Source organism: Pan troglodytes, chromosome 1, assembly GCF_028858775.2.
Source record: "Pan troglodytes isolate AG18354 chromosome 1, NHGRI_mPanTro3-v2.0_pri, whole genome shotgun sequence".
Lineage (NCBI taxonomy): Eukaryota > Metazoa > Chordata > Mammalia > Primates > Hominidae > Pan > Pan troglodytes.
The window spans coordinates 97,502,544-97,527,610 of NC_072398.2; the positions used below are offsets into that span (position 1 = coordinate 97,502,544).

At 42.8% G+C, this 25,067-nt stretch overlaps 1 protein-coding gene across 4 annotated transcripts in view; it reads right to left on the reverse strand.

Annotated features, from left to right (window-relative positions):
* Positions 1-4,238: 4,238 nt before the first annotated feature.
* Positions 4,239-25,067, reverse strand: part of SNX27 (sorting nexin 27) — an 88,992-nt gene continuing 68,163 nt past the window's right edge. For 3 of the 4 annotated variants that reach the window (XM_003949545.6, XM_054686472.2, XM_009431463.5), the window contains 5 exons: positions 19,839-19,928; positions 10,686-10,835; positions 10,231-10,359; positions 9,788-9,847; positions 4,239-8,898 (listed from right to left, as the gene is read on the reverse strand). In XM_003949545.6, the coding sequence (XP_003949594.1) occupies positions 8,851-8,898; positions 9,788-9,847; positions 10,231-10,359; positions 10,686-10,835; positions 19,839-19,928 (477 nt within the window). In that variant the 3' untranslated portion in view covers positions 4,239-8,850. Of the gene's footprint in view, positions 9,679-9,787; positions 9,848-10,230; positions 10,360-10,685; positions 10,836-19,838; positions 19,929-25,067 lie in introns of all 4 variants that reach the window. The other variant, XM_001172517.8, reaches the window with a different exon arrangement.

Below are 25,067 nucleotides of genomic sequence, written 5' to 3' on the forward strand. Positions count from 1 at the left end.
CAAGACACCGGCCCCTCCCACCCCCCTGCCTCTCTGAAGGGCCATGGCTATGCTTCCCTGGCTCCAAGGGCCCATTTCCTCCTAGATGCCCTTTTGGCCTTTGTGAGGGAGCGAGGAACAGGCTCGAAGGTTCCGGGGTATCTGCCTTCTGCTGGGCTCCTGTGACAGGCCTTCTGTGCCCAGCGTTTGTACTTGCCTCCCCCAACAGTGGGCCTGTTCTACCCGTGCAGGCCCCAGGAGAGCCGCAGGGGCCTGCCACACACTCCCAGCTCACCCTCACCCCAGCCTCTTCCCCACATTAGGGGTTTCTTGGAAGCTGGCTCTCACTCCCCTCCACCCTCAGCTAGAGGTAGGATATCCCTGATTCCTGGGCTCTCAGCCCTAAAACTCACTGCCTCCCCCAAGGGCCCCCTCTAAGGAGGGTGTGGGGGAGCCCTGAGGGCTGCCTCTCTGCCAGTCAGCCACAGAGACCCTCCTCCTTTCACGAGGAAAAGACCTTCCCCTGAACCCCTAAAAATGTTTACAGTCTCTGCTGGTTCCCTCTGTGTAAATACCACTACCACCCGTGCGTTATCCAGCCCGCCCGGCCTGGCCCGGACGCTGCCATCTCTCTTTCTGGGAGTTTAGACAATGTTGCCCTTGGATTTTTTTCTCTCTCTTAATTTCTCCCTTTGCTTTGGGGGGTAATTGGGTATTGGGAGGAGGGGTGTGGGGAGGGGTCAAGGGGTTTATTACCTGATCATTTTCTTTAGGAAGAGGTTTTAGGGAAAAGAAAATGGGGTGGGGGTGGGGGTGGTAAGGGGAGACCGGGGAGTCAGTTTCAGACAGTTCTCTATGCTTAACTTATTTATTTATTGCATTTTAAAGAGTTGGTCTTTTCTGTCTAAATAAAGAAAAAAGTTTAAAAGCATCAAATAAGAGTCTTGGAAGGTTGAGGGTAGGGGATTGTTCCCTACCCACACTGGGAAGGGGGAGGGAGGTAGAGAATGAGGTTTAAGAGAAAATCCCATCAGGGAAGGCCGGGCCCTTGCTTTTGAGCAGCATCCAGGCCTCGTTCATGGCTTCATGATCCTGTCCTTCAGCCCTTCTTTGGGGCTTAATACTGGAATGTCCTGCAGAGTTCGGCACAAGGAGATCTCCCCTGTCGGGGGCTCTCCCCTGTATCCAGCTCTGTCCCTCTGAAGGCTGAGGACTTGCAGTCTCACATCTGGACCTCCATTTCTGCACAGAGGCCAGTGTGGATACTGGGAGCCAGTTGTGACACCACCATTTACTAACCACTGCTCCATATGTGATTCTGTTCCAAGTCCTTATTGTGCATTTCCTCATTTTACCTCCTAACAACCTTGTGAGGCAGGCTATAGTTTATTTATTTTACTTATTTACTTTGAGACAGGGTCTCACTCTGTCACTCAAGCTGGAGTGTGATGGTGAGATCATAGCTCACTGCAACCTTGAACTCCTGGTTCAGGGGATCCTCCTGTCTCAGCCTCCCAAGTAGTTAGGACTATAAGCGGCTGCACCACCACGCCCAGCTCATTTTTAAAAATGGTGTTTTTTTTTTGTAGACAGGGTCTTGCTATGTTGCCCAGGCTGGTCTCAAACCCCTGGGCTCAAGCAAACCTCCCGCCTTGGCCTCCCAAAGTGCTCAGATTACAGGCATGAGCCACCACACCCAGCCTAGGTAGGATATAATTTTATAGATGGGAAAAGGAGGCTTGGAAGGTTAACTAACTTCCCTGGAGTCACAAAGCCCAGTAAGGCATGGCTGTAGGAGTTGAACCCAGTTTGTCAGATTCCAAAGCCCATGATGTTCTCTTCTTACCTGTTCTTTGACCTGAGGCAAAGATCCCAAGAAGTAGCAAGCAGGCTTAGGAGTGAGTCCTTCAGGTAGAGGGTGGACTGCATAAGCCCTAAGTCCCTCCACTTCCTAGATTCTTCTCTGTGAGCTGCTTTAGGGCAGGCTCAGGATCACACAGGTGTCTTCTTTGACTTCATAGAACATGTGCTTCTAGGCTGCTACCCCACCCTCAGTCTTCATCATTAGTAAGCAGCACCACTAGGTACCTACTCAAGCCAAAACTTGGATTACACCCTTTCTCTCATGTCTCCTCCCCAATCCAACTGCAAAGCCCTACTAAGTCTACCTCTAAAGTATTCAGCTGATTTACTTACTCATGTCTCTGCATCTCCACAGCCATCAACACTGTCCACGTCACATTGCTCTCATCTGTCTCCATGTTTCTTTTCCTGCTCTCCTACAATTTGTTCTCCCAAGAAGCCAAGAGTCATCTTTTAAAAGTTAATTCACCAACATTTACTACCCAGTCTGCTTTATCCAGCACTGTATCCTGGTCACCCTAAACAGTGCCCCCAATATTAGACATTGCTTAGTAAATAAGAAATGACTGTTGGACATCTATACTGGATTTCCCATCCGTATCTACATCATCATAGGGCCAATGCTAAAACTTTCTCCCATAAAGTCCTGACTCATATATTTCTATTTTCTAGTCACATAGACAGAAAACCTCAAGAGTTTTTAGTACTTTCGCATAAACTCAATGGTATTAAATCATTGAAGATTTCACTTCCACAAACTTTCTCATATCATTTCCCTCTTTTCAATTATCACTGCCTACACTTATTAACTGAGTAATCATAGCAATTTCCTAATTGGTCCTTCTGTCTATGTTCTGAAGCATCAATCTTTCTAAACTGCAGCTAATAAAAAATAAAACTTCTCTGCTGCTGTTTTTTTGTTGTTTTTCATAGAACACCTCAGCCTGGCATTCAAGGCTCTTCGAAGCCTTACTTTCCACTTCATTCCTACACATACCCAAATAGAACTATGCATTGTTCTCTAGGCAAGTTTGGTCCCTTTTCTCCCATGTCTTTTCATTCCCAGTTACTACAGTGTCTGGCACATAATGGCTCAATAAATGTTTGTTGAATGCCTTCTTGTTGAAATCCTTCTCACACTAAAACAGTTCACCTTAAACACTACTTTCTTCATGAAAATCTTAACGGCCCTCATCCACAGGTCTTTCTCCTTCCTTTTCTAGTCCTTATGGCACTTAAACCTTTCACTGCTGTGTATCATGGCCATGCGTAAGTGTCTCATTCTTCTGTGAGCCTGTAAGCTGGCAGAAATGTTTCTTTCTTTGCTTTTGTGTCTGTTGCAGTATCTCAAACAATCTCCCCACCCCACCCCCAACAGCAGATACCTAATAAATGTTTGACTTTAACCACTGTAACTCTAATTCTGGAATTCCACTTTCTTCTTCTTTATGGATTCTTTGCTTAGGAAAGGTAACACTTCCCCCCTCCATTAGCACAGTAGTGTTTCTTAGATTTTAAATATCCAAAGCTAATGGGTGGGTGAATGAATGAGCCCCTGAACAATGTCTCTTCCCAAACTGCCAAACAAAGTGCCACAATGGTCCTTGGTCTTATGGTCATCAGTTAGGGAACAAAAGCGTGTGATCGGAAGTTGTAAAAATAATAATAAATGAAGCTTTATAAAAAAATTAAAATGTCTCACCCACCACAAATGCTGAGCTTTTCAGACCAGAGTCAGCTCATAAACAAATGTGCAGAGAGGAACAGGTACTCTTGAGAGAAGGTAATTAGGCCCCAGCCCCTCAGATGCCTCTGTAAAAGCAAAAGGCAGTAGGACCACCCTTCTTCTCAGGAGTGTGGGAGCAGGGGAGAGTAAGGCTACCCACAGTGCGTAGTTTTGTGCTGGACAGTTCAATAGTCATAATGTGTTCCTTTCAGTCCAGATCCCAAAGAGAAAAACCTTCCCGATTTACCTGAAAAAGTATATACCTGTTGCTGGGGGTGGAGAGGAGGGTCCATTGCTAAGATCTGTACCAAAGGCTCTGCCAGGCTCTATCTGCATGGCAGAGAAAGGAATCCTGTGAATCTTCAAAGGATTTTTGTGCAAGCTTGCAGATGGGAGGGGTAAGCTCAATCACCTCTCTGAGATCTGAAGGAGAAGAAGGAATTTTCAAAGGAGCCACTGGGAAGAGAACTGCAAACCAAGGGCCTCCTGTGGCTTCTTTCCTCACCCTTCTCCATTCCCTGCACTCAAAAAACTGCCACACTAGTTACCTGGGAAAACTGGTTAGATGTTTCTTCTTTTCAGACTGACCACTCTGACTCAAATCTCAAAGGTCCCTGTTCACTTCTTCCCACACAACCCAAAGGATTTGTAGTCTAGGAAACCAAAGAAGTGTTTGATCAATAAATCAATTTATTTAAAAGAATATGTTACAATTAATTACACTAAGTGACATTACCAAACAATTTTAGAGTGGTTAGCTCTAGAACAAGGAATGAAAGAAACACTGTTAACCATTATTGTGTCTGTGTATTTTCTCTTCACATTTCTTAAATCACAAATAAAAAATACAAGATACTGCAGTGAAAATACAATTAGAGTTTCTCTGAAATAAATTAAATGTGCATGGCCTGGGAAAAACTGAAGCCCAGCTCACTGGCTTAAAAGGGGGTCATGATATAAAATTAATGTCCAAGTTTAGCAGGCGGCCAAGTGCCCCCACCCCGTATCACTCCCCTCTTTGATTCTATTCCTTACCACAGCCCTGACCTTCCCACATACCCTAGATTATTGCTGAGGAGTGAGCTGATGCTGTCCTGGCAGCAAAGAGGCCTGGCGTGATGTGCTCAGGTTTAGGGGAACAGGAAGTCAAGAGGTGGACCTGGAAGATGGGGAGCTAGAGAAGCATACCCACTATCTCTCTTCTCCCTCCCTCTCTCTGAGTGTTCTATCACATCATCCTCCCAAAGGAAGCTACTGTGACACAATGAAGCTGGTGAAGAAACAGCAGTATGCTGGGGTCAACAGATCAAAGAGCTTCTACTGCTGAATGAATCTAGCAAAACAGTATGATGGCGAGAAGGGAGAGCACAGCAGTCCCTCCTGGTCTGGAAAATTCAGGTCAACTAGGATGCAGTCCCCTTCAAGAAAACTACCTCCTAGGAGCCCAGCCCAGAAGTTGGCAAATTCTGAGATAGGAGAGAGTTTCATCTCCTGTCAGTGCCCTATTTTGCTGCTCCAAGTGCTGGGTTTGGAGCTACAGGAAGGGATAACCCAAAGCTACTGGCCTGGGTAACTAAAGGATGAAACTAAATGGGCCAGGCATGAGGATGTTGGAATATTTATCTAATTCCTCCCTGAGAGCTCGGTCCAGGCCTAGGAGCTGCCCTGAGCACGCACATATCTGTACCTGTGTTTAGGCCTAGGGTAAGGACGGGGTGGAAAAATGGAGAATAGAATAAACATATAAAGAGCAGAGGGCCCAAAGCATGGCCCAAGGGAACCTTTCTGCAAGGACAGGTTTCTCAGGGTCTACATTTTCTCCTGGGCCATAAAAAGCTCTGAGCTTCTACCCCTGAGGATAGAAACCAAGTGTGGAGGAAGGCCAGTGAGAGACCAGGAGGATCCTGCTGGTTCTGCTGGGATGAAGCTGGGGGCACTGGGAGACCCCCTCTTCCCAGGGACAAATTGCAAAAGAAGTCTGGGTAGAAGCCTCCCTGGGCAGAAGCTGGGACTAAGAAGAACAGTAGGGATTACAGAAAGGAAGTGCAGAGGAAGGGGAGAGAGAAGAGTCACAACTAACACTGCTTCATGCAAAGAAGGGCTTGATCCTATGGGATCCACGCAGCCACAGGGAACCCGCCTCCATCACCCAAGGCCGTGCATGGGTGGAAGAGAAGAAGGCGCTGTCCTTTGGGGTGCCCTCCTTCCCCACCTCCTTGCTGCAGCTGGGTGCTTTGTTACTGGGACACTTTCAAGAAGGGCTGTTCCTAAATAAATTCTGCCAACAGGCCAACTACCTATAGGGCCCTCACCTAATCTCCAAAGCACCAAGTGAATGCTATGCCAGAAAGGGAACATAACACCATCTACCCATTCTAAGGGGCCTCCAAATCCCTATGTCTCATGTCTGAAGGTCAGCATTCAAGCTGTCGCATGGAATCCCAGCTCTGCTCATTACTGTCCCACTCTGAGCGAGTAGGGGCAAATTGCTATTTTTACAGTTTGAACAATGCTGGTGCCAAGTCTCTTTAGCATCTAGGAGTGGGAAATCAACATGTCTTCTTTTCAGGGTCCTTTGGCTCATTTTAAATTCATTTAAGTCAAAAGAAGTTAGTTCTGTGTCAAAGTCTTCAAATTAGGGATCCCTCTGCAACTTTACACATTCAGCATTCTTACGTTTTGTACTCTGTGATTTCACCTAGATTTGGAGAAGGTGAGGGAGGAAAGGCTGTCCTCTTTGATCCCATACCATGCAGGGGCAAATGGCTGCCAGCATAACAAAATAAGAAAGAAAGAAAGAAAAGTGGGCCAGGCGCAGTGGCTCACTCCTGTAATCCTAGCACTTTGGGAGGCCGAGGTGGGCAGATTACTTGAGGTCAGGAGTTCAAAACCAACCTGGCCATCATGGTGAAACCCCGCCCTACCAAAAATACAAAAAATTAGTGGGGCGTGGTGGTGTACGCCTGTAATCCCAGCTACTTGGGAGGCTGAGGCAGGAGAATCGCTTGAACCCAAGAGGCAGAGGGTGCAGTGAGCCGAGATCGTGCCACTGCACTCCAACCTGGGCGACAGAGCAAGACTCTGGAAAAAAAAAAAAAAAAAAAAACAGAAAAAAAGGAAGGAAGGAAGGGGAAAGAAAAGTGGCCTCACAATGATTTGCAACAACAAATTACAAAAAAGAGATGAAAGAAGGAAAGCAAAAGAAAGAAAGAGAAAGAACGAAAGAAAGAAAGAGAAAGAAAGAAAAAGTGGCCTCACAATGATTTGCAAAAACAAATTACAAAAAAGAGACTTTCCAACCACCCCAACACTGCTTAGTAGAATTGACTACAACCAATTATGACTGTCTCCCAGTTAGAGCAAAAGATGCCATCCTAGGAAGGTTTTTGTTTAGAAAGGGGAGAAGGGAAAAAGAAAAGGCTCAAAGATGTGTTTTAGTTGCATCTGAGCCTGACTTGGTGCTTCTTATGCATTATCTACAGAGCTTAGGGGCTGGGAATATTGTCCTACCCCAATTAGCCCTGGCTTCTGATCCTGCGATGCAGCTCTTAAGTCTCAAAGGGTCTAGCTGCAAGATCAGATGAGGAGCTCTTTAACGGACAGAAAGCAGAAAGGTTTTCCTTCAGTCTCCTTTCAATTAAAACTTGGGAGATCCAATCTAATCAACCATATTCCTACTACTCCTTCTAGGTTCTCAGCTGGCTTGGATGGGGCTATGGTTTGGTTGGCACAGACCACTGACCCACTGCAAGTTTCCCCAAGGCCTTGAAGATACTATTGGATCCCTTCCCATCACTGCTGTTTAAGGAAGTCACAGAGAATGCCGTAGTTATGGGTGGTTATTGGTCAGGAATGGAGGAGGTAAAACCTCATGTACATAGGGCATTGCTTGCTTTCTTTCCTCTATGTAAGTCCAACCTGTGTGCCTAAGGTATCAGCTTAACTCTGGTCCTGAGTACTATCCCTGCTGCAAAAAAGGCAGGGAAGGACACAGTGGCTCATGCCTGTAATCCCAGCACTTTGGGAGGCTGAAACAAGAGGATCACCTGAGGCCAGGAGTTTGAGACCAGCCTGGGCAACATAGTGAGACCCTGTCTCTACAAAAAAATTTTAAGAAGAATTAGCCAGGTGTGGTGGTGCACACCTGTAGTCCCAGCTACTCAGGAGGGTGAGGCGGAAGGATCACCTGAGCCCAGAATTCAAGGTAACAGTGAGCTATGTTCATGCCACCACATTCCAGTCTGGGCGACAGAGTAAGACCCTGTCTCAGAAAAAAAAAAAAAAAAAAAGGCAAGGAAAACAGGAAATTACTACCATGAAGTGGTTCAGGTTCAGGTTCCCATGGCATCAACCTCCTGAGCCAGGGTCGGTTGAGGGAAAGCATACCGAGGCTCTAGGAAAGCAGGAAGGAGGTGCAGAATGTGGCTAGAAAGCCAGGAGTGAGAGAAATAGATGGATCAAAAAAATTGTCACGGAATCAAGAGACCATACCAGGACTTCAGGCTCTCCCTGCAGAACTACAGCCTGTTAACCTTGAGAAACACACCTCTTTCTCCTCCCCAACACCCTCTTGGAAGATAAAGAAACTATACTCCTTGTTCCTAGACTCTATGGCAACCCATGAGCCGGAATCTATACTCAATACAAAAAAAGGGGCAAAAATCCAAGCAGGTTGTAAACTTTTCAAGTCCTTCATGAGGAGAGGTATTTTTCCCTGTAAAATGCTTTTTTTTCCTTTTTAAAGTTTGTTTCAAAAGAAAGAGAGCACGAGGGAGGTCATGGATTCTAGTGAAAGGTGTGTAAAAACACAAGCTAAAAAAGGTACTGCCATCAATATGAAATTTAAAAAGAAATATATATATGTATATACGTGCAGCTAATTTGTGTATATATAATTTTTACATACATACATATATATGTCTGAACAGTGCAAATGGATGAAGTTCATAGTTCCAGTTTTAAAAATATAGTACAAGGAGAGGCTGTTGGTATGAGGCCCAGGTGAAAGGACAAAGATACCTTTGGCAAGTTGGTTGGGCTTATTTCTTTTCCTGCCTTAACTCAGTTGACTTCTGGTGCTGACCGATCTGCTGTTCACTACCACCTCAATTCCAGAGACATGAAATTCAGAGGGGGTTATTAATAATATTTAGTTTAGGGCTTTTGAATATAACGACTTTAACTTTTTCTCTTCTTTTTTGTTAATGGTTACTCTGTCTGAAATGGGACATGAAAGGAGTAAGAGGATGGGGGTGAAGGGAAGGGAAGGGGATAAGGAAAGGCTAGGTGGCCACATCTCTCTGCTGTGACCTCGCCATCTGGAAAATGTTCTGAAAGGAAAAAAAAAAAAAGAGTTATTGGGAAGCCACATCTCCTCTTATCTGGAGACAACTCCTCAAACAGAAGCTAAAAAGGTATGCCTGGATGACTCAATCTGATTGGCCACATCTTTCTTGATATAACTTCTCATCTAGAATCATAGCCTTTTAGAGCCGGAAGGGACCTTGGATATTAATTACGTGGTTCAGTCTTCCTGTTTCACAGAAGAGTAAACTGAGAGCTAGGGAGGCTGATTTACCCAAAATTACACAGAGGGAAAAAAAAGCCAGGAGAAAACCCAGATAAAATTCCCAGAGCCCAGTGTTCTTTCTACTGTACTAAGAATATAAATTTTCATGTTCTTGACTTGACCTCCTGATTCTTTCAAAGATTTTCTTTGAGAATAAGTAACTAATTATTCAGAATCTTCCAAATTCTGTTCCAGCACTGGCACATACAGACAGCAGTAAAGCAACAGCAAACACCTTCCCTCACACAAACATTCTTGGTTCGCCTAGAAAGACTGCCAGGACTCATCCAGTCAAGACGGCTACAACTGAGGACAGCTTCCCCTGTGGGTCAGGAACAACATGGAGGGTGATCTGATTTAAAAAACTGGCAGAGGAGGGTCCATGAAGTCATGAGAGATGGAAGAGCCTGTAGCCAATGTCCACCCTCTAGACAAGGGAAGAAGCAGGGCTTTTTTGCACAGCCCGTTCACCATCCAGAGGCCAACCTTGCTGGAAGAATGTCCTGGCTCACATGAGATAATCAGTCTCTAACTAATATTCCTAGAAAGACAGAGATGGAGGTGAGGGTCCCAGGTATTTGGCCACAGGCCTATAAATTTTAAAGAAACAAAAAGATGAAAAGGTCAATTCAAGGACTGTTCAGAATTACCTCTTTTCTCCACTTGAGCTCGCAGAACACCCTCTCGAAGCACTCATGCATGTAATTGAACTGAAAAAAAAGGTGGTGACACTCACTAACTTCTCAAGAGCAGGCATCTCAGGACTGTGCCTTTGAACTCCTGTCCCCAGTCATCCCATCTTCGAAACTCAGTCTAGAGAAAAACCCTGACAAGTACCATAAAACCCAGGCCTGGTTCATCCACTATTCTCTAGCTCCTTCTAGTGGTAACTACGAGCCAAGTGGGATAGGAAATTGCCAATTCCAGTCAGGCCTAAAGCAAAAACAGGATGAATCTGGGGGCTCCAGGATTCAAAGAGGTTCGGATCTCAAGACAACTACTAGCTCTATCTCTCTCTCCATTTATGCATTTAGCTGAAAAAAAAACAAAAAAACAAACTAAGTCCCAGTTACTTTCCCCAAATTGCACTCACATATGGCGTGAAGATTTTAACCCATCGGGGCTTCTTCTCTCCTCGTGCATATTCGAAACAGAAGGCCATCCCTTCTTCATCTGTGTCCCATCGCTGCATCTCATCCCATTCAAATGCAATTACCTGGTTCTGGACAACCAAGACAAGGGAGTAAGGTACAGTCTGTGTTTCAGAGTGCTGGGGAACTGAGGTAGGGGATTCTGAACCAGGAGACAGAAGAGAAATGAATGGATGTCTGCATCGCTTCAGAGAAAGGACTGTGATAGAAGAATACAAATCAGTGGAAGCAGCCAATGAAGCTGAGGATCAGTGTGGATTCCATGCCTGTTTATTTGCCCCAGTCAAAATACAGTTTTGATTTCATTTCCTCCTAAAATGGAATTAAAACGTCACAAGCAAGTGAGCATCAAAGTATCTCCAGTCCTCGCAGCCAGAGCCCTATGCTGAAAACTCACCTCCAGCTGTCCTTCTTCAGTGCAGGCATGCAGTTTAAAGTGCGTGATGCTGATGGCTGTGATAACGTGCCCCTTCCTCCTGGAGTCACAGGCACAGTGGGGAAAGATGATTTCATTGTAGCCCTCACAAGTCCTTAGCATGTTGAGGTACTAAAAAAAAAAAAAAAAAAAAAGGAAGGAGAAACAGGAAACAGGGTTACTATGGTATTAAACACAATAAAGAGCTATTGAGATGTGGTGCAAGAAAAAGAACAAAGAGTATTCTCACCCAACAACCTGAAGACCTGGCCTCTGGTCTCACACCCATCTCTAAGTTGGGAAAGGACTCTGAGACAATTCTTTTCTTTTTATTTTTTGAGACCAGGTCTTGCTCTGTCACTTAGGCTGGAGTGCAGTAGCATGATCTTGGCTCACTGAAACCTCAACCTCCAGGGCTCAAGCAATCCTCCCACCTTAGCCTCCAGTGATCCTCCTGCCTCAGCCTCCCAAGTAGCTGGGACCACAGGCACACACCACCATACCCAGCTAATTTTTTGATTTTCTATAGAGACAGGGTCTCCCTATGTTACACACGCTGGTCTTGAACTCCTGGGCTCAACTAATCCTCCCACCTCAGCCACCGAAAGTGCAAGGGTTACAGGCATGAGCCACCGTGCCTGGCTAGCAATTCTTTATCCCACTTTCAACTTCTACTTTTTTTTTTTTTTTGCCATAAGTAAGGAAACAACACCTTCATACTTCTAACCCTCCTTTCTCTACTTCAAAAAGATACAGGCCAGGCACGGTGGCTCACGCCGGTAATCCCAACACTTTGAGAGGCCGAGGCGGGTGGATCAGAAGGTCAGGAAATCAAGACCATCCTGGCTAACACAGTGAAACCCCGTCTCGATGGAGTGCAGTGGCATGACCATGTCTCACTGCAGCCTCAAATACCTAAAAATACAAAAAATTAGCCAAGCGTGGTGGCACACGCCTGTAATTCCAGCTACTCGGAAGGCTGAGGCAGGAGAATCGCTTGAACCCAGGAGGCAGAGGTTGCAGTGAGCTGAGATTGCGCCACTGCACTCCAGCCTGGGAGACAGAGCAAGACTCTGTCTCAAGGAAAAAAAAAAAAAAAAAAAACCAGAAAAACAAAAAGATACACAGATGAAAACCAGAAGATATACTATAACCAGGACTCACAGGGCTAGAAGGGGTCTCACAATTCTGTTTAGTCTGATCCTCTATTTTCATTGTAATCAAGGGATGGGCATCTAATCTATCCTTACAATTAAGAAAGGGAGTAAATATTTCTCTTTTTTTTTTTTTTGAGACAGAGTCTGGCTCTGTCACCCAGGCCGGAGTGCAGTGGCACATCTCGGCTTACTGCAAGCTCCACCTCCTGGGTTCACGCTATTCTCCTACCTCAGCCTCCTGAGTAGCTGGGACTATAGGCACATACCACCTTCTATTTCACTTTCTCTTTTTTATTGTCCTTCCTAGATCAGTGATAAACATGGATACTGCTTAATCCTGCCATTGGCACTATAAACAAAATAAATCTCTGACTCCTATACTTTGGTAAATATGACAGGGGTGGGTGGTATAGAACAGAACTCTTCTGGGGTTATAATAAACAGCAATGCCTGAAACACAGAGGAGTGAGGAAGAGGCCCAGACTACCCTGGGCTTGAATCCTGGCCCCATTACTTCCATTACTTCCTAACTGTGCAACCTTGCGCAAGCTACTTTAAGGCAGGCAAATTACTTAATCCCAGGTGCCTCAGTTTCCTCTTCCATAAATGGGAAATAATAATAACATCTAAACCACAATGTGATTTGTGAGCATTAAATACAGAGTATTTGGCTGGGCATGGTGGCTCACACTTGTAATCCCAACACTTTGGGAGGCTGAGGTGGGAGGATCACTTGAACCCAGGAGTTAGAGACCAGCCTAGGCAATATAGTGAAACCCCATCTCTACAAAAAAAAAAAAACAAAAAAAAAAATTTGCCGGGCACCTGTAGTCCTAGCTACTTGGGAGGGTGAGGTGGGAGGATTGCTTGAGCCCAGGAGGTCAAGGCTATGATGGAACCACTGCACTCCAGCCTGGCTGAGACTGCACCACTGCAATCTCAAAATAAGTGACCTGTCTCAAAACAAGAAATAAAAATAAAAAAGATATTTAACATAGTACTCAGCCATAATTAGGCATTTAATAAATGACAGCTAAAAAAAAACTTTTAAAGTATCTGGAAATTACTTTTAAAAATTCCTGGGGTGAGCTTCAAGTCAGTAACAGTAAAACAAACAAACACACAAATCTCCTGAGGGGAAAAAAGCATGTGAGTGAGATAGAGGCAACATGAATGGCAGAAAGTCGAAGGCTATCGAAGCTGGGTAATGGATACATGGGGATTAATTGTATTTTTCTTCCAACTTCTTTATGTATTTAAAAATTTATACAGCTGGGTGTGGTGGCTCATGCCTGTAATCCCAGCACTTTGGGAGGCCAAGGCAGGCAGATCACCTGAGGTCAGGAGTTCGAGACCAGCCTGGCCAACATGGTGAAACCCCATTTTTACTAAAAATACAAAAATTAGCCAGGCATAGTGGCATGCACCTGTAATCCCAGCTACATGAGAGGCTGAGGCAGAAGAATTGCTTGAACCTGGAAGGTGGAGGCTGCAGTGAGCCGGGATTGTGCCACCGCTCTCCAGCCTGCCTGGGCAACAGACTGAGACTCCATCTCAAAAAAAAAAAAAAGTATATATAGATACAATAAAATGTTAAAAGAAAAAGAACACCCTAGCAACCAGGCCTCTGGCACTCAATCCAAGCCATCTTCCTAACATAGTCATCAGAAACTTTACATGCTCGATAAGCAGCAATTCTGCTCCAGGACACTTAACACCTCTGTAAATGCCAGTGGGTGTCGTTGACCCTTGAAACTAGTACTACTCATGTCCTTTAACAAAATAGGATTACATACAGCACATCTGTTGAGAGTTCTCTTCGTTGAGAGGTACCACTACTGTTTTGACAAATATTTCTGCCACAATCTCTAATTGGGACTTATACTATAATAGATCTTTTAAAAAGAGAGAAGCATGCCGACAAAGGCAGGGATTTGGGAAAAGAGATCAGAAGAAGCGTGGAGCTCTGAGTATCTTAAACTCTCTCTTTGTGACCTTGAGTAAGTTATTCTACCTGGGGTCTTCTCTTCTGCCATCTGGAAATAAAAGACATTGCTGCTATCCTGTCTTCCCTGATGCAGGGAAAAATATATGCACTGGAGCCTGACAAAAATGGGTTCAAATCACATTTTCAAATTCTAGTTCCACTTCTGAGAAGCTACGTCATCTTAGGTAAGAATCTTAATCTCTCAGACTTCACTTCTCTGTAAAGTAGGAATAATACCTGCAGGGTTGTTATAAGGAGAAAATGAGACTTCATATAAAGTGCCTAGACCAGTCAGGCACATAATACATGCCCTCTCCGTCCCCTCTGAATCAAAAGACTAATTTATCCCTCCATATTCAAGAATGTAGTCCTTGAAAGCAAAAGACCTTCAGGGGACTTCTTAATGGCATAAGCTCTAAAAATAACCCAAGTGAAAACTAAGGGCACCTGTGCCCTTGGTGAGCTGATAAAGGTAAAGTCTCATTGGAAGACAAGGTTTTCAGAGAGCTCAGATTGGGCAGTATTTATCAGCATTAAGTGGGCAGTCTCTACATTCTTGGGCTTGCACAAAGCCTCAAAGAAGAAACATTTAAAATTTTACAGGAGAGGATCAGAAAAAACACCCAGGTAGTATCATGCTTACTACCTGGGTGACAAAATAATCTGTACACCAAACTCCCATGACATGCAGTTTATCTATGTAACAAACCTACATGTGTCCCTAAACCTAAAATGAGTTACAAAAAATTTTTTATATAAATCAAAAATTCGTAAAAACAGGTGAATTTTTTTTTTTTTTTTTTTTGAGACAGAGTCTCACTCTGTTGCCCAGGCTGGAGTGCAGTGGCATGATCTCAGCTCACTGCAACCTCCGCCTCCCGGGTTCAAGCAATTCTCCTGCCTCAGCCTCCTGAGTAGCTGGGATTATAGGCGTGCACCCCCACACCCAGCAATTTTTTGTACTTTTAGTAGAGACGGGGTTTCACCATGCTGGCCAGGCTGGTCTCGAACTCCTGACCTCGTGATCTGCCTGCCTTGGCCTCCCAAAGTGCTGGGATTACAGGCGTAAGCCACCGCGCCTCGCTGAATTTTTGCTTTTAAGCATGTTTACATAAGGATATTTAAAAGGGTATTTGGTATTTAAAACACCAAATCATCCTGCCCATTCTCCTTCAGGGACTTCCCACTTAAAGTTGATAAATACTACCCAACCTGAGTCTCTCTGACCACCCTGTCTCCCAGTGAGACTTTACTCTGTTGTCTCACCAAGGACACAGGTTCCCTTAGTTTTCACTTTAAGTTTTGAGTAACTAAATATGTATCCCGAATTATCTTCCTTTATTCATGTATCATGTAGAAAGTGGCCCATTTAAGCCACAGAATTGGACAGGTATAGTACAGGATATTTTATAAATGTTCAATATTCAGCAAGACAAATAAATACAGACATAGGGCAGTTTGTTTTTTTTGTTTTTCGTTGTTTTTTTTTTATTTGAGACAGACTCCGCTCTGTCGCCCAGGCTGGAGTGCAGCGGCGCGATCGCGGCTCACTGCAAGCTCCGCCTCCTGGGTTCACGCCATTCTCCTGCCCCAGTCTCCTGAGTAGCTGGGACTACAGGCGCCCGCCACCACGCCCGGCTAATTTTTTGTAGTTTTAGTCGAGACGAGGTTTCACCGTGTTAGCCAGGATGGTTTCGATCTCCTGACCTCATGATCTGCCCGCCTCGGCCTCCCAAAGTGCTGGGATTATAGGCGTGAGCCACCGCGCCAGGCCGACAGTTTTTAAAGCAGAGACTCAATGTTTAACAGAGCAGAACACTTTAGGTGAATGGGTCAAGGTCCACTCCAGAGAACTCTCTGTTCTCCCAAACAACCTGCTAAGGGTCAAACCAGGTCCAAAATAGAAGTAAGGGACTGAGAGGAACTTCAAGAGCCAACTCTCCCAAAACCAGAATCAGAGTAGTGATTCTGAAGCACCTAACGTTCCAGAATCACCAGTGTGCTTTTTAAAAATAAAGTTCCCTAGGTCCTACCCCCAGAGATTCTGGCTTAGTAAATGTGGGGTGGAGTCTAGAAATCTGCATTTTAAGCAGCTTCAAAAGTGTCTTCCATGTAAGTAGACTGGAGACCACACTTTGAGAAAAACTGACATACATGCTGCCTTGTGTGAAATCAATACAAATTATGTAGAGAAACACAAAAGCTCTTTATCTGTTCAGCAAGGGCAAAATCAGGCCACTTCAACATAAGAAAAGCATAATTTACACATGTCTACTGTTTGTGTGAGGAGACAGAAAGGGAGGGAGGGAGGAAGGAAGAGAAGAGAAAACATTGTTTCTTGTATATTATATTCTCAACCATCCAAATTTGAGATTCAGTCTAACTTTGTAAGTAAGTAAAAAACAAAAATGTTTTTGATCACACTGGGTATTATAAACAATGCACAGACATGAGCTCTCTTCTGTATTTGAAGATTTGGAGGACAGGGGAACTTACACAAAGCTTATTTATCTTCCAAGAATCTTGGTGTATTTTGTCAAGATTCTACTTAATAGCTGATAATCGGAATATCCCCATTTTACAGAAAAGAAACTAAAACTGAGAAGTTCATTGTGTTGCTGCAGTTCTCACAGTGATGTGACAACTACTAATTGTAGTGACCTGGCCTAATCGTAGGCCTGTTCACCACACTTAGTTGCTATGGTTAATGGCATCAGGGCCTATGGGCTCAGAAGGCCCATGTGAGAAGTTTCAGTGTATTGACCATGACCTAATATTGGCTAGGCTAATGCCTTTGAACACTGATACTTGAATACATATTATAGTTATAAAATTCAAACTTTGATGAGCCTTTCTTCAAAATCTGACTATCATATCATGTGGCTAGTACACAAAAATATGTTGGCACTAGGTTTTCAAGACAATCTAATTCCACAAATGTTTAAGCATATTTTATACACAATGGCAAAAGACCATGGGGAAACATATCTGTCTATCAACTATACTTGAGTTTTTACCTGGGTGATTACAAAATATAAACAAGTCTAAAAATGACTTCATAATAGATTACTGTGTTTATTAAATTCAGATTTTCTATATTTTGCCACAGCACAATGCAAACCTATGTATTTCTCTCACACCTTGCACTGTGCCTGGCACGTACTTGGTACTCAACAAATATGTTTTGTTGAATACATAGATGGAAAGATAATGTGTTTGGAGTACTATAAATGCAAAGAAACAGTATGTATTCCACACTGGTATTATCAGAAGACCTTATGAAATTATTTTGATTCTATTAACTTTTCAGAAACAAGAAAACTCTGTTGGCTTTAGCAAAGGCAAAGGATTACTGCAGAAGTTGATGGCCTGTTAGTATTTGGCCCTTTTCACCAAAAAGATGCAAATGTATTGGTCAGAATCATGCATTAATATATAGAAGACAATGCCATTATCTTAAAGAACAGGTGGAAGTCGTGTTTTAAAATTCTGTCTCACACACAGCAAAATTCTCCTAACCAAAATTCTGCCAAGATTTAATTACATTTAAAAGATTTTGCATTTTCTATGTCAGCCTGCTGATACGTAGAACATTGGTAAGGTGGCTCCCTGATCTTCGGCAATTTTCTAAGGTATAGAGATTTATTACTTTTCATCACATAAATGATTAAAATAACTAACTTAGCTAGACATAAGATTACAGGCTAAGTTCAATGGCTGACTGGTTTGCATTTTTTGTTGTTGTTGTTGTTGTTGAGATGGAGTCTCACTGTGTTTTCCAGGCTGAAGTGCAGTGTTGCAATCCCGGCTCACTGCAACCTCCGCCTCCCGGGTTCAAGCGATTCTCTGGCCTCAGCCTCCTGAGTAGCAGGGATTACAGGCACATGCTACCACGCCCAGCTACTTTTTGCATTTTTAGTACAGATGGGGTTTCACCATGTTGGCCAGGCTGGTCTCGAACTCCTGACCTCAGGTGATCCACCTGCCTCAGCCTCCCAAAGTGCTGTGATTACAGGTGTGAGCCACCGTGCCCCGCAGCTGTTTGCATTCTTATTCCAACCCAATTAATGTTCATGAATCAATATTCTCTCCTGAAAAGTACACAGAAGGTACAAAAGAATTCAAATGACCTATCAGAATCACTACTAAAGAATGAAAATGATACAGATGGTCACTAACTTACAATGGTTAACTTAATGCTTTTTTGACTTTATGATGGTGTGAAAGCAATGTGTGTGCAGTAGACATTGTACTTCAATTTTTTTTTAACTTTTCTGCTGTCTTTACAAGTACCTCAAATTTTTGTTCAAAACTTTAAATAACTTTAGGCCTGGCACGGTAGCTTACGCCTGTAATTCCAGCACTTTGGGAGGCTGAGGCAAGCAGTTCACTCAAGGTCTGGAGTTCGAGACCAGCCTGGCCAACATGGTGAAACCCCATCTCTACTAAAAATACAAAAATTAGCCAAGCGTGGTGTTGGGTGCCTATAGTCCCAGCTACTCGAGAGGCTGAGGCAGGAGAATCGCTTGAGCCCAGGAGGCGGAGGTTGCAGTGAGCTGAGATCACACCGCTGCACTCCAGCCTGGGTGACACAGCAAGACTCAGTCTCAAAAAAAAAACAGTCTAAATAACTTCATTCTAAACTGGGCTTTGTGTTAGATGATTTTGCCTGACTGTAGGGTAATATGTGTTCTGATCACATTTAAGATAGGCTAGGCTAAGCTATAATGTTTGGTAGGTTAGGTGTATTAAATGCATTTTTGATTTAATATTTTCAACTTAAGATGTGTTTATTGGGATGTAACCCCATCGTAAGTTGAGAAGCATGTATAATTGAAAAAACTTCGACTGCATGTGAATCTGCCAAGAGAGAAATTTAAAAATGTTATAATGAGTAGAAATTTTTATGTGTTCTTTACTAATTTTATTTTTGACAATTTCCATCCCTGTATCTATGGCAGATACAAATTGAAAATGAATTTAAAGCCATTTAAGGAATACTCTAGGCAGCCCTGTTCGGCAAAACTTTCAGTGATGATGAAAATGTTCTATACCTGCACAGTCCAATATGCTAGCTATTCACTGTGCACATATGGCTGCTTAGCATTGAAATGTGGCTAGAGCAGCTAGAGAACTGAATTTTAAATTGCATTTAATTTAAATGAATTTAAATTTATATTTAAATACCTACATGAGTCTAGTAGCTATTGAATCAAATAGCACAATTCTAGGATGATATACTAACCAAGAGCACTACGGAGCATAAATGTTTAAGCAACTGCAGAAATGGAAACTGTAAAAACAAATGATTTTGCTATTGCTAAATCATGACTAAAATAATTCCTAATGTTAAAAAGCTAAATATCAGGTCTTATACAATCTTATCTATATCCTATTGTAATGTTTTACACAACTTTTGTTTTAGCACTTTTTAACCAAAAAATAGTTATTATTAATAATAAAATTATGGGCCAGGCTCAGTGGCTCAGTCCTGTAATCCCAGCACTTTGGGAGGTCGAGGCAGGTGGATCACCTGAGGTCAAGAGTTCGAGACCAGCCTGGCCAACATGGCAAAACCCTGTCTCTACTACAAATACAAAAATTAGCTGGGTGTGGTGGCACATGCCTGTAGTCCCAGCTACTCAGGAAGCTGAGGCAGGAGAATCGCTTGAACCCAGGAGGCAAAGGTTGCAGTGAGCCTAGATCGCGACACTGCACTTCAGCCTGGGCAACAGAGCAAGACTCTGTCCCTCCCCCACCCCACCCCCCAAAATAATAATAAAATTACGTACCAATACACAGTAATTCAAGATCTTTGTGTGTTAAATAGAGAAACACAATGGACTTTGCATCAAGGTCCCTATTCCCCTCCTTTTTTAAAATTAGTTAAGCCACTAACCAGGTTGTAATCCTTTCAAAAATGACTAGGACTATAGGTTTTAAAGGTAGGAAGGGACATTTTATAAAGGGATTATGGGGACATAAACTTACCATGACCATTTTTCTTTGTTCGTATAGCTTCTGTAATTGATAGGACTTTTCTTCTGCTTTGATGTAACCTTTCTTCACATCATCGACTGCCTATCACCAAAACAGAAGTAGAGAAGAAAGGAGCGTAAAAATCATTATTATGTACATTCTCGATGAAAACAGACACAGACGCATTTTCAGAAAATCTCTTATCCACTTGGACCACCATCATTACCAGTGAACTCTGCCACATGTCCAGGGATATGGTCTGGCTCTGTGCCCCCACTCAAATCTCATCTCAAATTGTAGTCCCCACATGTCGAGGGAGGGACCCAGTGGGAGGTGACTGGATCATGGTCTGGTTTCCCCATGCTGGTCTCGTGATAGTGAGGGAGTTCTCACAAGATCTGATGGGGTTTTTTGTTTGTTTTGAGACGGAGTCTGGCTCTGTCACCCAGGCTGGAGTGCAGTGGCACAATCTCGACTCACTGAAACCTCCGCCTCCCAGGTTCAAGCAATTCTCTTGCCTCAGCCTCCAGAGTAGCTGGGACTACAGGCATGAGCCATCACGCCCAGCTAATTTTTGTATTTTTAATAGAGATGGGGCTTCACTACATTGGCCAGCCTAGTCTCCAACTCTTGACCTCAAGTGATCTGCCCGCCTCGACCTCCCAAAGTGCTGGGATTACAGGCATGAGACACCGCACCTGGCCTAGATCTGATAGTTTTAAAAACAGCAGTTCCCCCTGCATGTGCTCTCTCTCTCGTCACCTTGTGAAGAAGGTGCTTGCTTCCCCTTCACCTTATGCCATGATTGTAAGTTTCCTGAGGCTTTCCCAAGCCATGCGAAACTGTGAGTCAATTAAACTTCCTTTCTTGCACTTTGGGAGGCTGAGGCGGGTGAATCACAAGGTCAGGAGTTCGAGACCAGCCTGGCCAACATGATGAAACCCCGTCTCTACTAAAAATACAAAAAATTAGCTGGGCATGGTGGCAGGCAACTGTAATCCCAGCTACTCGGGAGGCTGAGGCAGGACAATCGCTTGAACCCAGGAAGCAGAGGTTGCAGTGAGCTGAGATCATGCCACTGCACTCCAGCCCAGGTGACAGTGCGAGACTCCATCTCAAAAAAGCACAAACAAACAAAAAAAAACCTTCCTTTCTTTATAAATTACCTAATCTCAGGTAGTGTCTTTATAGCAGTGTGAAAATGGACTAACACATCCAGTAACAGGTATACTTATTGGAATAACTAGCATTTAAAGAATATCTGGCAAGCGCTCAAGCATTGTTTTAGGTATATGTGAGAGATCTGGTTTCTCGTGTCAGAGGACTTAAATTCCAGTTATTTTATACATGTGTAAACAATTAGAGAGCACTGAAAGACAGTATATAATGCTGCATTACAATGAAATAGCAAACATGTATGGTACAGACAGTGATATAGGCAGTCAGAATGGAAGCACTTATTGATAATTACAGTTATCAGGGAAGCCTTAGGTGGATCCCCAAAGAACAGAATGAAGAAGAGAAACTATAAGCTAAAGATAGGAAACAGGAATGAGTCTGTGCTTAAATACTTTGAGAAAACAGATTTGCCTGATTTAAATAAGGGAACAGGAGACAATTAAAGATAATGCTGGATAGGCAGACTAACACTAGATTATGAAAAATCCTAAAAAGTAGGCACAGGAATTTAGACTTAAGGAAATAAACAACAGGGAGCTAAAATAAGCAATAAGAAATGGCTCCTTCTTTATTAAAGAAAGTTTGATTTGTGTTTGAAAGCCACATGAATTAACCTGAAGAGAGAATGAAATAAGGAAGATCAATGATGTTTGGTACTCAAGGTAGAAATCACTTCCCAGAGTATTTTAAGGAAAGATAGTTGGATAGGCAAATGAGTTCAAGATTAAGTCAAGAGGGCCAGGCGCGGTAGCTCATGCCTGTAATCTCAGCACTTTGGGAGGCCGAGGTGGGCGGATCACGAGGTCAGGAGATCAAGACCATCCTGGCTAACATGGTGAAACCCTGTCTCTACTAAAAATACAAAAAATTAGCCGGGGAGAGGTGGCAGGCGCCTGTAGTCCCAGCTTCTCAGGAGGCTGAGGCAGGAGAATGGCGTGAACCCAGGAGGCGGAGCTTGCAGTGAGCCGAGATAGCACCACTGCACTCCAGCCTGGGTGACAGAGCAAGACTCCATCGCAAAAAAAAAAAAAAAGATTAAGAGACTAATTCAACTTCTAGTTCTGTCACCTACCAATGTGCACTTGCATAAGTCATGTAAACCCTTTAACTGTGTAAAACTGGAATATCTCATAGATATACAAGAAAAAGATGACAGATGTTAAGAGTTTTGTAAAGTATATATCAGTAGCTATTATTAGTATCATTTAGCTATTAAGTTCTTCTAAGAACCGTACAAGGATATGAATGTCCTGCCAGGAAGTGACTAATAGAAAGATTATGCCAGTCTCTCCCCAACCTGGCCATACAAGTGAGGGCTCACTTAGGCACCGAGGATTATAGCCACAGAGGGGATGTTCAAGAAGAATCACGATGCAATGTCAATGTCCTGAAGATCCTGAACACTTTCCTCTTCATCACCAAAACACTGTACTGCTCCAGCCAAATTTAAACCAATTATTGAAAAGCCAGCAGAGAAGTAGAGGGGGGGGGAATAAATAAACAATACTGGTCTATCCAATTTCCAAAGAAACTTACAGTGTTATTTAGCTCAGGGAAAAGGCTTTACAACTATTTTTCTTTATTTCTGTATTGTTTCGATGAGAATAAGAATATAAGAATACTGTCTTTCTGTTTTGTTTTTACCCCTAATGCCTAGAACTATGTCTGACTCACAACAGTACTAATATTTGATGAACACTTTCCCAAGGCAGAGGTGGGTCACAGTGATTATCTACTCCAGCAATTCCAAGTGAGCTCTTTTACACATGGGGCAGTAAAAATGGTCTTCTTTCATTTCTAATCAAGAAATTGCTTACCCAGGTGTGGTAGCTCATGCCTGCAATCCCATCATTTTGGGAGGTGGAGGCGGGAGGATCACTTGAGGTCAGGAGTTCAAGACCAGCCTGGCCAACATGTTGAAACCCCATTTCTACTAAAATACAAAAATTAGCCGGATGTGGAGGAGGGAGCAGGTAATCCCAGCAACTCGGGAGTCTGAGGTAAGAGAATCACTTGAACCCGGAAGACGGAGGTTACATCTCCGTGAGCCCAGATCATGCCACTGCACTCCAGCCTGGGAGACAGAGCAAGACTCTGTCTCAAAAAAAAAAAAAAAAGATTACACTGCTTGACTGACTAAGTGGAAAACATAAATATCACCACCCTAGTTTCCTTTTCTTCTTAAATTTTTTTAATTAAAGTAAAAGATGTATATAGTTTAAAAAAACAAAACATATAGTACTAAAAGGCTCCTAATAAAAACAGCAGCCTCTGATCCCAGAGCGTCATTCCACAAAAGCAACTACTTTTAGGCACTTTAAACAATTTCTTGTGATAATCCCTCCATAATTCTAAATGGCATGCTTACATTGACAATTCCTGACTTACCAATTTTAGACACTGTTGACTTACTGTGTTGAAAATATTTGGTTTTAACTCTCTTGTAGCACCCAAACACTCCCACTTCCTCTTCCCCCAACTTCTCAATAAAAAATTAAATACTCAATAACTGCATTATTATAAATATGTAAACACTATTCACAACTAAGCTATATACTATGCTATGACTTCCTTTCTTGCAAAATTTTTTATTTCCTCTGAGGTTAAATGCCTCGTGTTTTTGTTTGTAACTTCCCATGTACCTATCACCAATTTTTCCTCCACAATAACCAAATATCAAAACTCTTTTACTTAGACATTCATTTTCTAAAAACTGTCAACAGTTGTCATTTGCTGTGGTATCCTCCCTTGTTCTCTTTGTCCTTGCAAGTTTACGCTTTTTAAAATTCCAATACTGCTACTTTTGTGAGCTTTCAGGAAACAGCAGCTTAAATGTGTGTACACTTTGCCAGGTTTAGCCAGAATTTAAATATAAATGATTAATTTCTACTTTATTAATTTTTAAGGAAAAGGTTCATTATTACCATTAGCAACTAACATATAATATCTCATCAATTTAAATGAATATATTATTTCATATTTTAACATTTCTGAAATTGGGATGTATCTTACAATCAATGATGTATCAGTTTAACTGACAGCTTTTTTCTCTTATCAATACATAAAATAATGGTGCATCTTATAATTGATAACATTTTAGAACTGTGAAATTCATTAAATATTCCTACCATCAAAATATGATACAAAAATAATTGAAATTAAGTAAGAGAAATTTAATATACTTTTCAAAAGATACAGTTGTTTACTTAGTCCATCAAAAAACAGCTGCCAGGCACGGTGTTTGTGGCCAGGTGCGGTGGCTCATGCCTGTAATCCCAGCACTTTGGGAGGCCAAGCTGGGTGGATCATTTGAGGCCAGGAGTTTTGAGACCAGCCAGGGCAACATGGTAAAACCCCATCTCTACTAAAAATACAAAAATTAGCTGGGCTTGGTGATATGCAACTGTAGTGCCAGCTAGTTTTATACTTCAAAAAGGCTGAGGCATAAGAGTCATTGGAACCCAGGAGGCACAGGTTGGAGTGAGCCGAGATCATCCCACTGCACTCCAGCCTGGGAGACACAGCAAGACTCTGTCTCCAAAAAATAAAAAACAAAACAAAAAAATAAGTCACTTGAGATGGTGCAGTCACTATGGAAAACAGTATAGCAGTTCCTCAAGAAGTTGAAAATAGAACTGCCATATGATTCAGTAATCCCACTTCTGGGTATATTGAAAAAAGGATCTCAACAAGATATCTGCACACCCATGTTCACAGCAGCATTATTCACAATAACCAAGAAATGAAAGAAACCCAACTGTCCATGGATCAATGGATAAATTAAATGTGGGATATACATACAACATATTATTATTCAGCCTTAAAAAGGAAGGAAACCCTGTCATATACTACCACAACACATATGAAACTTGAGGCCATTATGTTAAGTGAAATAAGCCAGTTATTACAAAGGCAAATAGTGTACAATTACACTTACATTAAATATCTAAAGTAGTCAAATTCATAGAAACAAAAAGTAGAATGGTAGTTGCCAAGGGGGAGAGGAAAACGGGGAGTTGTTTGATGGGTACAGAGTTTCAGTTTTAATCTTTTGCAAGATTA